Source organism: Bufo gargarizans, chromosome 6 (genome assembly GCF_014858855.1).
Source record: "Bufo gargarizans isolate SCDJY-AF-19 chromosome 6, ASM1485885v1, whole genome shotgun sequence".
NCBI lineage: Eukaryota > Metazoa > Chordata > Amphibia > Anura > Bufonidae > Bufo > Bufo gargarizans.
In genome coordinates this window covers 305,655,820-305,672,717 of record NC_058085.1, presented here as the reverse complement: position 1 = coordinate 305,672,717, position 16,898 = coordinate 305,655,820, and the positions used below count along the sequence as shown (strand labels likewise).

Here is a 16,898-nt window from a genome sequence, read left to right as displayed (position 1 = left end):
AATCTTGCTTGGAGATCCTGTGGGCGGTGACATATGACATCACCACGTCGGCCGGCGTGATGAACTCATCTCAGGCCGTGCGATATTTCACGCCAGACCTTCAAGCAAGATGGCGGCGCCTGTCGCGAGCAAATGGATCAGGTAAGTATTTATTTATTTTTTAAAAATTTTACACCGGATTATTGTTATCAAATACCCCGATCATGTATTGAACGCAGCATCTCAGGGGCACAATGATGGGGGGGGGGGGGGCGCAATCACCACTCCCTCTCATTGTACCCACTACTTACAAAGAAATGCGCTTTGCAACAAAGCTGATTTTTTTTTGTAAAATTTGGCAAAGCAGCCGAATCGAACTTTATAAGTTTGCTCATCTCTAATTATAAGCATATACTAAGAAATTACCCATAATTAGCACCAAATTTTGTTGTTCAAATACTTTTATTAGCAAGAGCCAAAATAAACACTTCACATTAAGAATAGCCCGAACATAAAACGGGACCATACAAAATGTCATCACACAAGCAGATGATCACAATAAATGTAAGCAGATACCATGTAAACATGAATATGAGCAAAGAGATAACACAGGATCCCAACATCAGAATAAAAGCATCACAAAGACCCAGTTGCGGGGAAGCGAAATCGAGAGCTCCCACCTAGGACACACAACAAATTTAGACAAACAAGACAAACAAGACAGGGCTACAGGAGGAACAAAGAGAGAAGGGGGGGGGGGGGAGGGAGGGGGGGAATCCCTGACCAAACAAGTCGAGGTAGAGAGGACTGTGTAAAGTATATTTTGATTAGGCGTGCCAAATACATGCGGGTTAAGATCCAATGGGGCGAGCAATCTCCCTAGGGAACTGGCGACCCCCTGTTTAGCCACGTGATAAACTCAGGAGAACCCTTAAATAGAATCCAAGGGGTCCAGATTTTCAGGAACTTATTAGTATTGCCCATGTCCTCCGCCCATAGTTCCTCCATTCTGTAAATTTTTTCAAAGGTGGCAAGCCAGTCCCTAGGGAGAGGGGCGCGTGTGGATTTCCAGAATCTTGGGATAACCAAACGTGCAGCTTGAACAAAGAACCTCAGAAGACCCTTTTTCAGAGTAGATAAAGTGCTAGGGAACATAGAAAGCAAAGCGCCCTCGAGAGTCCATCTGGGGGAACTGCCACAAACCATATCATATAAATCATTAATAGCCTCCCAAAATGGGGCGATTTTGTTGCAGGACCACCAGATATGAGACATGTTACCTTCCTCCTGGCCACATCGCCAGCAGGAACTAGGACAAGAAGGGAAGAAAGAGTGCAGCAGGACCGGAGTCCTGTACCATCTGGACATAATCTTAAAATTCTTCTCCTGTAGGCTGCTGCTTATTGATGATTTATATGATATCTCAAATGCATTCTCCCATGTAGCAGGAGGAAAAGACTTTCCCAAGTCGCGTTCCCAAGCCTTCACAAAGGGAAGGTCAGATATAGCATCATCTCTCCCCTGGAGCAGCCCTGTAAACCAGAGACACAGCACCAAATTTTGAGCCTCATAGTGACATGGTCTTTAAATGTATAGAGTGGGGCAGAATTATTAAGTCTAACGTTTCATCTAAAAAATTATCTTCAGAGTGAATTACACCAGATTTATTGAAGAGCTGATGCCTCTTAATTTGGACTGTCCTAAAGTTAAACAATGAGGAGCCGTAATTTCCCAAATGTAGAAAATTACAATAATTCCATTTTTTTTTACACATTTGATGCCCCGATTGTGTGATTTTCTATTTGTTTTATTTTCCCACCACTGGCTCAAATTATTGAGTCATTTCCCAAATAAATCACTATTACCTGATTAAAGGTGTTGGACAATCTATGCCTAAAATTGTAAAAAGCCCTTAAACGGTAATGTTTTATACATGCAATCATAGGTGATTATGTATTGTACACCAGCTCTGAAGATGAAGGCCACCGGCTGCCCCAGTATCGGCATCTTCAGCACAGCAACCTGGAATCATCTACGTGCACAGGTGGCAGTGTTAACGTCGCCGATATCGGCGCAGTCAGCGGCTTTTATCTTAAGAGCTGGAGTACTGTACACGATCACTTATGCTTGCATGTATAAAATATTAGAGTTTATGGCCTTTTTTAGTTTTGGGTATAGATTAGTCAACCCCCTTAGGCCTCATGCACACGACCGTTGTGTGCACCCGTGGCCGTTGTGCCGTTTTCCGTTTTTTTCTGCGGCTCCATTGACTTTCAATGGGGCCGTAGAAAACTCGGCTTGTGCACCGTTTTTACACCGCGCCCGTGACCCGTGTTTCGAGGCCGTGAAAAAAATATAACCTGTCCTATTTTTTTCACGGCCAACGGTTCACGGGCCCATTCAAGTCAATGGGTCCGTGAAAGAACACGGATGCACACAAGATTGGCATCCGTGTCCGTGATCCGTGGCCGTAGGTTGCTTTCATACAGACGGATCCGAAGATCCGTCTGCATAAAAGCTTTTTCTGATCTAAGTTTTCACTTCGTGAAAACTCATTTCCGACAGTATATTCTAACACAGAAGCGTTCCCATGGTGATGGGGACGCTTCAAGTTATGTTCGGGTGTCCGCCTGGCCGTGCAGAGGCAAGCGGATCCGTCCAGACTTATAATGTAAGTCAATGGGGACGGATCCGTTTGAAGATGACACACTGTGGCTCAATTTTCAAACGGATCCGTCCCCATTGACTTGCATTGTAATTCAGGACGGATCCGTTTGGCTCCGCACGGCCAGGCGGACGCCAAAACGACTTTTTTTTCATGTCCGTGGATCCTCCAAAAATCAAGGAAGACCCACGGACGAAAAAACAGTCACGGATCACGGACCCACGGACCCCGTTTTTTCGGACCGTGAAAAAAAACGCTCGTGTGCATGAGGCCTTAGGTGCAGTTTTTCTTCTTGTGCCTCATTTGAACCACTGCAAGACACCTCTGTATGTTAAGAATTAGTTAGCTCAGACGTGAGAGGATATCTTTAAGCTGGGCTGTCCCCCCCCATCAACGTATGTCTCCATCTTCATGTAGACCAACGCGTTAATGTATTTTTACTTTTTGATGTCTTAGTGAACAGCAGAGGCTTTCTTGTAAGAAACTGAAGGACCTCTCCATGGCAATGCCCCAGTGCTCTAACGCTGACAATGCTCCTGGTAATTGGATTGTACCTTATTTATTGGCTGCTGCTCTCAAACCACCGTTAAAGATTGTTAAGGTTTCTAAAATATATCTAACATTAAATTTACAAATCATTTTTGAGAAAAAGTTATATCACAAAATATTTATCATTTTTTAGTTCCATTTAGTAAGTTGTGTAATATCACTTGGCATAGACGGATCAAGAGACAAGAGAGGTGTACAGAGATACGCAGACAGATGGATGGAGACATAGATAGATAGATAGATAGATTATATCAAGTTCTACCAAGGGATGGGATAGGACATGGATGAAGTAAAGGGAGACAGAATCCAAATATACAGGAATGTAGATACAGATGGACACATGATTGGATAGATACAGTGGGGGTGATTTATCAAACTGGTGTAAAGTAGAACTTGCTTAGTTGCCCATAGCAACCAATCAGATTCCACCTTTTATTTTTCACAGCCCCTTTGGAAAATGAAAGGTGGAATCTGATTGGTTGCTATGGGCAACTAAGCCAGTTCTACTTCTCACCAGTGTATTTAGCACTTAAAGTTTGCTACATCAGTAGATAGATAGACAGATAGTTATTAGACAGAATAGAAACATGATAGATTATAGATAGATAGATGATAGATAGTAGAAGGATAGATAGATGATAGATAGTAGAAGGATAGATAGATAGATAGATAGATAGAAGAAGGATAGATAGATAGTAGAAGGATAGATAGAAGATAGATAGATAGATAGATAGATAGATAGATAGATAGATAGATAGATATGCAATGAAAGGATGATGCAGCACTCCAAAATAGGTGAAAGGTTGATGGACTTGCCCAACACAACGAGGCCTTTCACGTGATGAATAAACCGGGTCCACCATCCTTTCACCTTATTTTGGAGTGCTGCCTCATCCTTTCATTGTACTTCCATTGGCTTATAATATAACCCAAGGCCTGGTGGATTAAACCCACTGCAATTGCTCCTCCTTGACTAGTGCTGCTGTTTTCTTTGTATTAGATAGATCGGTAGATAGATCTATATTAGATAGATTATTATTATATAATATATTATAATGTATTAAATTACAGATTATTATTATTGATCACACTTTTCACCTTGTTATAGTGTCACCAGAGCTTCCTATCTGGAGCTGTGAATTCATAAGAAATTAGTATTTTACAAATTTTTGTGCTCCCGTTCTCATCGACTTTGTAGGTATTAGGAGACCTTAGACATCTCTTTATTCTTATGACATGTCTCCTTTGATAATTATGTGTGTGGTGTTACTGGCCCGATGAAGACTGACTCACTTATCGTGGAGATTAAGTTCAAAAGAATAGAGAAACAGAAAGATGGAATTAAATAATATCTATAGGTCAAAGTAATTTCCCCTCTTAGAAATAACTGTCATACTGTATCTTCATGGCTTGAATTAAGATTTCTTATGAAGAATCGCTCATCTTTTTTAATATACTTTCAATAAACTGATATTTCCTTTAATACATTCTCTTTTGAAGCACCACCATACAGGGCCCTGGAATTAGTTTGTTTTTTATTGGACAGCACATTGATAATAAGAAGTTTATAGCAATCACCTGGAATGTGAGTCAGAGTTTCCCTTTTGTGTGATGTTTTTTCTTATACTACAGTGCCTTGCAAAAGTATTAACACCCCTTGACTTTTTTTGTGTTTTGGTGCCTCACCAAAAGAAGCAAACAACAAATAGGACACAATAACAGAAAAAGTCAATGTGCATAACTATTCACCCCCCTAAAGTCAATACTTTATAGAGCCACCTTTTGCCACAATCACAGCTCCAAGTCGCTTTGGATAAGTCTCTATGAGCTTGCCACATCTTATCACTGGGATTTTTTCCCATTCCTCCTTGCAAAACTGCTCCAGCTCCTTCAATTTGGATGGTTTGCGCTTGTGAACAGCAATCTTTAAGTCTAACCACAGATTTTCTATTGCATTGAGATCTGGGCTTTGACTAGGCCATTCCAACACATTTACATGTTTCCCCTTAGACCTCTCAAGTGTTGGTTTAGCAGTGTGTTTGGGGGCATTGTCCTGCTGGAAGGTGAACCTCCGTCCTTGCCTCAAATCACGCAGAGTGGTACAGGTTTTGCTCAAGAATATCCCTGTATTTAGCACCATCCATCTTTCCCTCAACTCTGACCAGTTTCCCAGTCCCATCCCCCCAGCATGATGCTGCCACCACCATGTTTCACTGTGGGGATGGTATTCTTTGGGTGATGTGATGTGTTGAGTTTGCGTCAGACATAGCATTTTATTTGATGGCCGAAAAGTTCAATTTTAGTCTCATTAGACCAGAGCACCTTCTTCCATACATTTTGGGAGTCTCCCACATGCCTTTTCTCAAACTCACAACATGCCTTTTTGTTTTTAGCTGAAAGTAATGGCTTTCTTTGCCCACTCTACCATAAAGCCTAACTCTATGGAGTGTACGGCTTATTGTTGTCCTATGTACAGATACTCCAGTCCTTGCTGTGGAACTCTGCAGCTCCTCCAGGGTTACCTAAGGTCTCTGTGCTGCCTCTCTGATTAATGCCCTCCTTGCCCGGTCCATGAGTTTTGGTGGGTGGCCGTCTCTTGGCAGGTTTGCTGTTGTCCATGTTCTTTCCATTTGGTTATGATAGATTTGATGGTGCACCTGGGGATCATCAAACATTTGGATATTTTTTTATAACCTAACCCTGACTTGTACTTCTCAACAACATTGTCCCTTACTTGTTTGGAGAGTTCCTTGGTCTTCATGGCAGTGTTTGGTTAGTGATGCCTCTTGCTTAGGTGTTGCAGAAAAGGTGTGTATATGTAATGACAGATCATGTGACATTTACATTGCACACAGGTGGACATATTTTCACTAATATGACTTCTGAAGGTAATTGGTTGCACCAGAGCTTTTTATGGGCTTCCTAACAAAGGGGGTGAATACATACGCACATGCCAATTATCTGTTTTCTATTTCTAAACAAGTTTTATTTATATATTTTTCTCATTTCACTTCACCAACTTAGACTATTGTGTTCTGATCCATCACATAAAATTCAGATTAACAAAACGAAAGGCTGTATTGTAACAAAATATGAAAAAAGTCAAGGGGGGGGGGGGTGAATACTTTTGCAAGGCACTGAATATAGTAATTTTTGAGTTATATATTTTTTTATAATATATTCACTGCCTACCTGTGCTTACCATTAATAAGACATTTTGCATTTAATGGGCATACTAGAACAGCCCAGTAAAGGGGTAAATATCAGTGTCTCCTGCTGTGGCAGACCCTGCTTGTCCATGGCCCCCATGTTATACTACATTTGATATGCCAAAATTGTGGCTGGTCACAACTTCTCATGGCAATAACTGCTGATTGTTGGGGTTTTAAAAGCCTAACACACCTCAACGGGCTCGCTTCATGTTCAAAATGGTGTTATGTCATGGAGACAATCCCTTTCCATATGCCCTCTTAGGACTTCATAGTGGAAAATCCTCCATTTGCAATATCTCGCTATGAGCCAGAATAGGGAGTTCCATAGAGTGGTCAGCCAAGGCCAGCTACAAATTAGAGGGTCTTCCAGTTAGAATGATGGCCTTCATGAGACAGACTGGGTATGCTCTGTTTACAGATTTATGACGTATTCACATTTCAGATAGATGTGGGTCCCATTTTTAGGATCTCAAGTATGGAGGTTCCCCTGATTCTGGCAACAGCAAAGCTCACTCAATTTTCCCAGTATAAATTCTGTGCATTGCTGTACTGGGAGGGTTGAGATGCCAACCAGTCAAGAGCCAGCTGGTCCTTCTATAAGTGAGGCTGCTAGCCCAGCCACTCAGGTCCCTGGCTCAACATCTAATCCTAGAGCTAGGTGGGGTATTTAAGCTATTTCATTGCTGGTTATTACATATGCATCCTGTGCTTTGTCATAGCTCTAGACCTGCTTATTTACCCTCTGTGTACTGACCGTGGCTCGTGTCTGGATTAACCTCTCGTTTGCTGATTTGGATTCTTCTGATCCTCCTGGTATTTTAACTGTGGCTAGTTTCTAGTTAACCCTGTGTCTGCTGTTCCTGATTATATTGATTCTACTGGTAAACTGACCTCGGCTTGGTTCTGGATTAACCCCTTGTCTACTGCATTGACCTTGTTTTTCTCTCCTGTTTTTGACCTTGCTTTCCGACTACTCTTTGTACCTCCTTGGTAATTCTGCTAGGTCTGCCACTAGTGTGCCCGCACCAAATTTCTGCTATGAACTCTTGCAACTATAACCTGGGTCCTTAACAGCAAAATCCATACGGCCTCATTGTGGGATCTGGGGAAGAACCTAGGGATAGGCTTAACTTCCTACCACCTGGAGTGGGTTTGGAAGACTGGTAGCCGTTTTGGGGTTCATTGGCTATGGCCTGGACGGAGACCTTAGAATTCCCTAACACTCACTGTTTTACACTGTTTCTGTAACTGATTACCCGTTTTACCAACTGAATAATTTAGCATAGAAATATATAATCAAATATGTTTTATAATCTCAAAATGTTCTGTGTAAGAAACTACAATGGATTTCTGAAATAGCAAAATGGGAGGGGGGATTACATCTATTCTTAATACATTTAATAAAAATTCGTCATATAGGTCATCATTTAATACTACCATTGGGTTCATTAAAAAGTCACCCATGTTTTATATTCTAATTTTGCAAGATGAATTTACCCCAAACTTTTCAAAACTTCTTCAAGAATATTAGCAGAGCTTTGCAAAAGTATAGGGACCTGTTAGATGTGCAAAAAGGCAGACCTACTGAGTCACTCGTGGGTTGTTTGTCTTGACAAAAATACCAATTATCTGTGGTGGTGAGGCTAAACTGTGGATTTTAATGATGAGCCATGGGAAATGCCAGGAGCTGTGCCATACTTAACGTGACAACGTGTATCAGAGTTATGTTCTGTCAGAGTTTTAACAGCGCTTCTGGGGCTACATATATTCCCTCATTCATAAAATATATGTTTCCAAGGAGAGGAACATTAATTCAGCACAAATGCTGCTGGCTTTATGGATGCATAAAGGACAAAGCAATGTATGCCAAGCAGCAACTATACTGTACCTACATACCTAAATCATAGGGATTATCCACTGTCATAGAAAAGCATTATATTAAGTGAGGTTAAAAACCACAATGAGGCAAGACCCCCCTGGTAGAAAATATACAATATGCATATATTTCTCTTTAAAAATTGCAGCATAGGAATCTGTGCAACAAATTTAGAGTAAGGTCTAGAAATCCACTGATCTGAGTCGACCATCTTTTCTAAGAACTCAGTTTTCTGCCATTCCTCCTAGAAATATATGAATAGACTGACAACTGGGTGTTACCATTCTTCTTTTCATATGTGTATGTGTATGCCAGCACTGATTTAACATGATCACAGTGTGTAGGTATACGCCCCACTGGTAACTCCCAGTTGTAAATTTATTTAGAAGGAATTAAAGAGGGATGGCACACGATATGATTATGTTATGAGGAAGACAAGCATTTACTGTAGAACACATATCAGGTCTGGTGACAGGTCTTCTTTAAAGTATGGTACCAGGGACAGAACCAGATTACCATAGCACGGCCCCTCGTCTCCCAGATTAGCAATAGGCAGTATGGTCACCACTACAGCTGCACAGTATCAGTTTTTACTTATGTAACCTCTAAATTCATTGCATTATTGTAGTACATTACATTTTTAGCTGAACTGTACCTGATTAATGGCTTGGCCTTATTTCAAGAGGACCTGTCACATCTCCTGACGTCTGGTTTGCTGTCACATCTCCTGACGTCTGTTTTACTGTCACATCTCCTGACGTCTGTTTTAGTATCTATCTGTAATAACAATTTTGGAGCATCTTTTCTTATGGCCCTGTGATGTGCCATTCCTTTATTATTCCTGCATTAAAAGTCCAGTCTGCATTAAAAGTCCAGCTGGGGAAGGTTCCCTGACACTATCCAATCAGTACCGACACTTTCAGACTGTAAAGGGACACCCCCCCCCCCCCCACAACTGGTAACACCCAGCCCTTTCTTTTATTGCACACTGCTTGTAATTTTTTCGTAAACTTCTAGTAGGAATTTAATATCTACAGAACAAAAACAACATAAAAGTATAGATGATCCACACTTGTTATTACATAGAGAGTCCAAGAAGTTTCTAAGACATGTCAGGAGAGGTGACACTTTTTAATGCATTTGTCTTGATACTAATGAGACAATGATTATCACCAAACCTGCTTATTACAGGTCACATTAGACAAAAGTGACTAGATTTACGTCTTGTCCACCTAATATTGTATCATAAATACTTTTTCTAATATGTGTGAACAATGGGGGGGATTTATCAAACTGCTATAAAGTAGAACTAGCTTAGTTGCCCCATAGCAACCAATCAGATTCCACCTTTAATTTTCCAAAGGCGTTGTCCACAAAGAAAGGAGGAATCCTAGTGGTTGCTATGGGCAATAGTTTTGAGCGTGAATATTCAAATTTCGAATTTTAATCGAGAATATCGGCATATTTTGAATATAGTGCTGTATATTTGTTTTTCGAATATTCGTAATTTTTTCCATCTGAACACATGATTCCTCTCTGCTTCTTGCTTGTGGGCCAATTAGTCATTGGCCCACAAGCAACTTAAAAAGGGAGGAACCATGACTTCAGATGAAAATAAATGACGAAAATTCTAAAAAACTAATATATATATAGCACTATATCAAATATAGTGCTATATATTAGTTTTTTAGAATATTCGTCATTTCTCATCATCCATCTGAAGTGAACAGTACACATGATTCCTCCCTGCTTAGGGTGTCTGGTTCCCAAAAAAACCTGTTCCTATCTGTCGAGGCTCCCTAGGATTTCAGCCCGCTCCAGTCAGTGCCTGTTGCCGTGCGCATGTAGCGTCCCCATCACCATGGGAACGCCTCGGGCTTAGAATATACCATCAGATTTGAGTTTTCACGATCTCACAACAGCGAATAGAGGGCGATTTTCATAACTCATTTTTTTGGGAACCAGACAGCCTAAGCAGGGAGGAATCATGTGTAATGTTCACTTCAGATGGATGATGAAAAATGACAAATATTCTAAAATCAAATATATAGCAATATATTCAATATATTGCTATATATTCTTTTTTTTTATATTCGCGAATATATTAAGAATATTCTACAAAATATTTGTTAAATATCGCGAATTCGAATATAGGCCCTGCCGCTCATCACTTATGGGCAACTAAGCCAGTTCTACTTTACACCAGTTTGATAACTGACCCTCAATACTTGTAGGCTGTGACTCCAGTGTCCGACTCAATATTCCAACTAAGGCTACTTTCACACTAGCGTTCGGGCGGATCCGTTCTGAACGGATCCGCTCATAATAATGCAGACGGAGGCTCCGTTCAGAACGGATCCGTCTGCATTATTTTAGCATATAAAAGCTAAGTGTGAAAATAGCCTCGTACGGATCCGTCCAGACTTTCAATGTAAAGTCAATGGGGGACGGATCCGCCTGAAGATTGAGCCACAGGGTGACATCTTTAAACGGATCCGTCCCCATTGACTTACATTGTAAGTCTGGACGGATCCGCACGGATCCGCACGCCTCCGCACGGCCAGGCGGACACCCGAACGCTGCAAGCAGCGTTCAGCTGTCCGCCTGTCCGTGCGGAGGCGAGCGGAGCGGAGGCTGAACGCCGCCAGACTGATGCAGTCTGAGCGGATCCGCTCCATTCAGACTGCATCAGGGCTGGACGGCTGCGTTCGGGTCCGCTCGTGAGCTCCTTCAAACGGAGCTCACGAGCGGACCAGCGAACGCTAGTGTGAAAGGAGCCTAAGTGACGCCTGGTGATGTCTTCACTTTTTTACGGCTGCATGGTTGGCTATTGTAGTAAATGGCCACAAATGTATGTGATAAGTCAACTCAATAAGGGACTTTGCTTTTCATGACATCATTATGGCGTATAAAATGTACACCATAATTGCACCATAATTTGCAGCTTTTTTAGCTTCTCTACACTTTTCTGAGGTGCCACAAAAGGGGTGGGGCTTAGCAGGGGGGACGAGGCTTCGCACCTCCCTCCATATTTACTGGTTATAGATGAAGTCGACTCCAACCTGTGGTTGGCGTAGACTTCAGTATCTAGCGCACGGCAGGGCAGAGATACGCCTAATATATTAAGAGGCAGAGAGATCAAGACTTGCATGCGGGTACGCCATTCTTGATATATCTCCCCCGTTGAGTGTTCAATTATATATTTTATCAGTTCTGTTTTATATGTGTTTTTAATGCTTCCGCTTGAAAAGTACAATAATAATAATAAAAAAGCTTCTACACTTCTATTTCCTACACTAACTTTTTATTATTATTACATCTTTCTATTTTCTAGATGGCAAGGTAGAAGTAACAAAAGAAAGTGTAAAGCTATGCACCATGGGACCAGGAAAAGTATTCGGAGAGCTCGCTATACTCTACAACTGCACCCGCACAGCAACTGTAAAAAGTAAGATTTCGCCCTCTTAATTATCGGCACAGTTTGATCTTGCTAATGCCCTGTAAATATTTGATGTGCTGTAAAGATACAGAGGGGAAACGATGCCATTGTTATAAACAAGATACATTGCTTTCATTCCAAGTTTTCATTTCTTTCCAAAGTTAATGGAATATTGTAACACTGGTGAGCGTTTCTACACCTTTGTACGATTATCTTCTAGGAATATGGGTGTGGATCTCAAAATGGAAAATGAGGAATTATTTATTGCTATTCACTTTGCCAGAAACAGCGCCACTGTTGTCCACATGTAGTGCTGGGTATTGCAGATCAGCTCCAAGGGTTATTGGTACTGGTAGAGGAAAATGAGTGGAGCATAGTGAGTAGAAAAAAAACTTATTCAGCTCCATGGTCTGCATTTTTGGCTACTTCCAGTTTTGTAGTAAAAATAAATAACTGAGTCTCTCTTGAATTCTGTATTACTGATATATTCCTTATATAGATATGTAATCTGTGTGGGACAGAGCATGACCATGTTTAGTTTTTTATTTATTTAAAGGGGTTATCCTATGAGTAATGTAAAAAATCAGACATCATATACTACATGATAATCTCTTTCTAACAGGCAGCCCTGTATCTCACATGGATCCAGAGATCTCACCATTCATTGCCCCAATTTCTCTGATAGCTATATTTCAAGCTGGCAGCTCAGAGGACATGTCCTTTAGGGCTCCTTCACACGACTGTATGGCTTTTTCAGTATTTTGCGGTCCATTTTTCACTGTTTCGTTGTTCATTTTTTTGTTTCCGTTGTGTTTCCGTTTCCTTTCCGTTTTTCCGTTCCGTTTTACCGTATGGCATATACAGTATACAGTAATTACATATAAACAATTGGGCTGGGCATAACATTTTAAATGGATGGTTCAGCAAAAACGGAACGGATACGGAAGACATACGGAGTACATTCCGTATGTGTTACGTGTTTTTTTTGCGGAACCATTGACTTAAATGGAGCCACGGAACGTCATTTGCGGGCAAAATTAGGACATGTTCTATCTTTCAATGGAACGGAAAAACGGAAATACAGAAACAGAATGCATACAGAGTACATTAACTTTTTTTTGCGGAACCATTGAAGTGAATGATTCCGTATACGGACCGCAAAAAACGGCAGCAGGTGGCCCTAAACATATAGATATTTGTGAATAACCTAATGGTTATGCAAATTTTTTTATCATTTGTTGTCACAAAAGTACTCAGATCCAGATGCTGGTTTAAAAAATATAGAATATTTTTCATAGGACAACCCCTTTAAGTGTTGAGGGTGTAAAGTTTATAACCTGTCTACAGTATTCACTTTTACTGAGGAAGCTTATGATACAGTGTACAGATGTACAGGCAGATGTTCCTGCTTATATAATTTTAATTACATAAAAAAGTATTTACTTTATGAGCCATGTATGTATAGAACGGTTCTCAGTTGTGGTGTTAGTTGGATTACTCCATGAGGATGGAACATCTACTGATTGGTCAGGATAAGTTAGCAAAAAGGAGCCTAACTGGTGAAGAATCTGGTGGACATGTGCCCAGTGCTAGGTGCTGGACAGGCAACAAGACACTAATCCTTGGCCACATACATGAAATAAATATTCACCTTGGGTGAAGGGAAGCCTAGCGTCAGCTCAACAAGTGGTGGTTGACATGTAAGTCTAAGGCCTCTTTCACACTTGCGTTGTCCGGATCCGGCGTGTACTCCACTTGCCGGAATTACACGCCGGATCCGGAAAAACGCAAGTGTACTGAAAGCATTTGAAGACGGATCTTCAAAATGCTTTCAGTGTTACTATGGCAGCCAGGACGCTATTAAAGTCCTGGTTGCCATAGTAGAAGCGGGGAGCGGGGGAGCGGTATACTTACAGTCCGCGCGGCTCCCGGGGCGCTCCAGAGTGACGTTAGAGCGCCCCATGCGCATGGATGACATGCCATGCGATCACGTGATCCATGCGCTTGGGGCGCCCTGACGTCACTCTGGAGCGCCCCGGGAGCCGCACGGACGGTAAGTATACTGCTCCCCCGCTCCTCACTACACTTTACCATGGCAGCCAGGACTTTAGTGTCCTGGCAGCCATGGTAACCACTCTAAAAAAGCTAAACATCGGATCCGGCAATGCGCCGAAACGACGTTTAGCTTAAAGATCAATGCCTTTTAATGGGCATTAATTCCGGATCCGGCCTTGCGGCAAGTGTTCAGGATTTTTGGCCAGAGCAAAAAGCGCAGCATGATGTGGTATTTTCTCCGGCCAAAAAACGTTCCGTTCCAGAACTGAAGACATCCTGATGCATCCTCAACGGATTTCACTCCATTCAGAATGCATTAGGATAAAACTGATCAGGATTCTTCCGGCATAGAGCCCCGACGACGGAACTCTATGCCGGAAGAAAATAACGCAGGTGTGAAAGAGCCCTAAGTTCACCCAGTGCAGAAGCTGTCTTTTTGCATGTTTATATCTAAACAAGAAGCGGAAACAGAAACTGGAAAAGCCTCTTCCTGGATTTGGCTAATAAAAATGCACACAAAATGCATCAAAAACTGTACCAAACTGTCCAGTGTGAACCTGACTTAAGGGGGCTCTCCGAGATAATATAAAAATCTGAGACACGCACTCCAATAGCCTAAAATAGTGTTGAGCGAATCAAAGTCCACCAAGTGGATCCAAATTGCCTTGTGCTTCGTGGAAGCGAATCAATTTTCCCTGAATGGCGGTAAAAAACTAAAAAATAACACTTACCTCATACATTTGCTCGCGACAGGCCGGCCGCCTCCATCTTGATTTAAGATCTAGCATGAAATCCCATGCGAGGTGACGTATAATGTCGCCTCGCCAGCCGTCGTGATGACGTAATCACGGACCGTGCAATATTTCACCCCAAATCTTCATTTAAGTTGATGGCGACCGGCCAGTCGCGAGCAAATGTATGAGTTAAGTATTTTTTTTAAAAAATGTACACTATGCTATTGCTGTCAGATGCCGCATCTGAGGTGTGCAATGACAGGAGGAGTGCAATTGCCTCTCCCTGTCATTGCACCCACTACTTACAAAGAAATTTGGAATTTGTCACAAAGTGAATTTTTGTGTAAAATTCTGCAAAACAGCTGAATTGAATTTTTGAATACTAGCACTCATCTCTAGTCTAAAGTAAAAAAAAAAGAAAAACATGTTATACTCAACCAGTTCTCCAGCACCAATCTCTGCAGTGCTGGTCCGCTCCTCCTCCTACTGCTTTATTTTTACAAACTGCAGCGATGAAGTGCTGGGATATGGCACATGACTGCTGCAGCCAATCACTGTCCTCAGCTGTAGACCTCTGAGAATAGTGGTTGCCTGCAGCAGTCACATGACTGTAGTCTGTAAACAGTCAATGGTAGGACGTCCGGACTAACGTTGCTGTGATCGGTCCTGCAGAATGGGATAAGTATACCATGATTTGCTACAACTAAGTATTTTAGGCTATTGGAGAGCTTGTTTGAGATTTTTAATTCTCTCTGACATCCTCTTTAATGTTTTGTTTAAAAATGTATACTGTGTACTAGAGAAACACTTTGACAAAAACTTTGAACTGAGCTGGAAGGACAACTCTGAGCCAAGTGTAGTGGCTGCTCCAGGATACTGCAGCTAATCTCCCATAAAGGTGCATCAAGGCTGGTCAGCTCCATAATAATGAATTGTGCTGCCTCAATACCACAAATCCTCATCAGATTTACCACAAATAACTACATAGAACTGTACTGAACATGTGGAACACATCTAGACTTAATGGAGGATTTATGGAGTCCATGTGTGTGGCTTCTTAACAGAGATTCTGAACATTAAAGCTTGAGATATTAGGATAATCTTGACTGATCATCAAAAACCCACTAATGGTTTAAATACCTTGGATTTGCGACGCATAAACTGCTGTTTTCTTTCCATAACTGTATCGAAAATCTCATAAATGTGAAAGCTAATGGTGGATAAGGGTCACGTTCCTGGTGCACATTTCCACCTCCAACCTGACCAAAGTCTGTTATTGTTTTAAAGATACATATTTTAAACTTTATTTGACATCTCAACTTCTTCCTAAACTTTTCACCTCACTGAAGCTGGATTCCATGGCTGTGATTTCCCTAAAAGAAAAGAAAACAATGTCCCTGCCAGGTCTTTTAACATGGATTATTTTACATTCTACTTACCCCTGACCTCAGCTAGGCTGTTTATATTTCAGTGTGGTCCAACTTTTACAGGTGTGCGGCCAGATTTATTACTATAGACTTCTGGAGTCAGCGCTGTATACACAGTTGATTCTCTTCTGTCTTTTATTGTAGACATATTTGTCAAAGTTCCAAAATTGGGTAAAATGTATTCTTGCCCACCAATGAACTTTCCATTTTGTCTGTGTATCCAATGGGACCTCTATGAGTTTCTATTCACACTTGCATTAGTTCGGCTCTACTCGTATTTGCATCGTGGCTTCTCTTATGAGCATTAGATCCAAACAGTGCTTAATGGATCCTGTTTAGAGATGAGCAAAGTTATGAAAAATTTGATTTGACTGCTTCGTCGAATTTCACAAAGAAATTTGATTTATTACTAATTACTTTGTCATGATTCACATTCCATTGTGTGCAGCAGGTGCAATGATGGGGAACGACAATTGCGCCGCCCCCGTCATTGAACCACTTAGATGCATTCATCGCTGACCGTGGCATCTGAAATTAAAATTGAGGCCATTCAGTGATTAATCAGGGTTAAAAAAAAAACAACTCACCTTATCCGCTTGCTCTTGGAGAAGCCGTCGTGGCCACCTTGATTAAAGAAACTGCACGATGACGTGATCACTCTGCCAGGCATGGTGTCATCATCACTAATGATGTCACTGCGCCCGGTCAGCACACCTCACGTCACCGCACGTGACATTTTGTATGGTTTCTTCAATCACGATGGCCACTCTGAGTAAAATAATGAGTTGAGTATGTTTTTTTTTTGGGCAATTTCAGGAAAAATTGATTCATTACCACGAAGCACCAGAAAATACAGCTTTGTGACAAATCAAATTGTTCCTGAAATTCGTATCGAAGTCAATTCACTTGACTTTGATTCGCTCAATACTAATTGTGTTGTCTTATAAGCAAGTTTGCCACCA

At 41.4% G+C, this 16,898-nt stretch overlaps 1 protein-coding gene across 3 annotated transcripts in view; it reads left to right on the top strand.

Annotated features, from left to right (window-relative positions):
• The window catches only part of PRKG1 (protein kinase cGMP-dependent 1), a 1,133,286-nt gene that overhangs the window by 536,262 nt on the left and 580,126 nt on the right, over positions 1-16,898 (top strand). For all 3 annotated transcript variants that reach the window (XM_044296555.1, XM_044296554.1, XM_044296556.1), the window contains exon 3: positions 11,616-11,729. In XM_044296555.1, the coding sequence (XP_044152490.1) occupies positions 11,616-11,729 (114 nt within the window). The remainder of the gene's footprint in view (positions 1-11,615; positions 11,730-16,898) is intronic.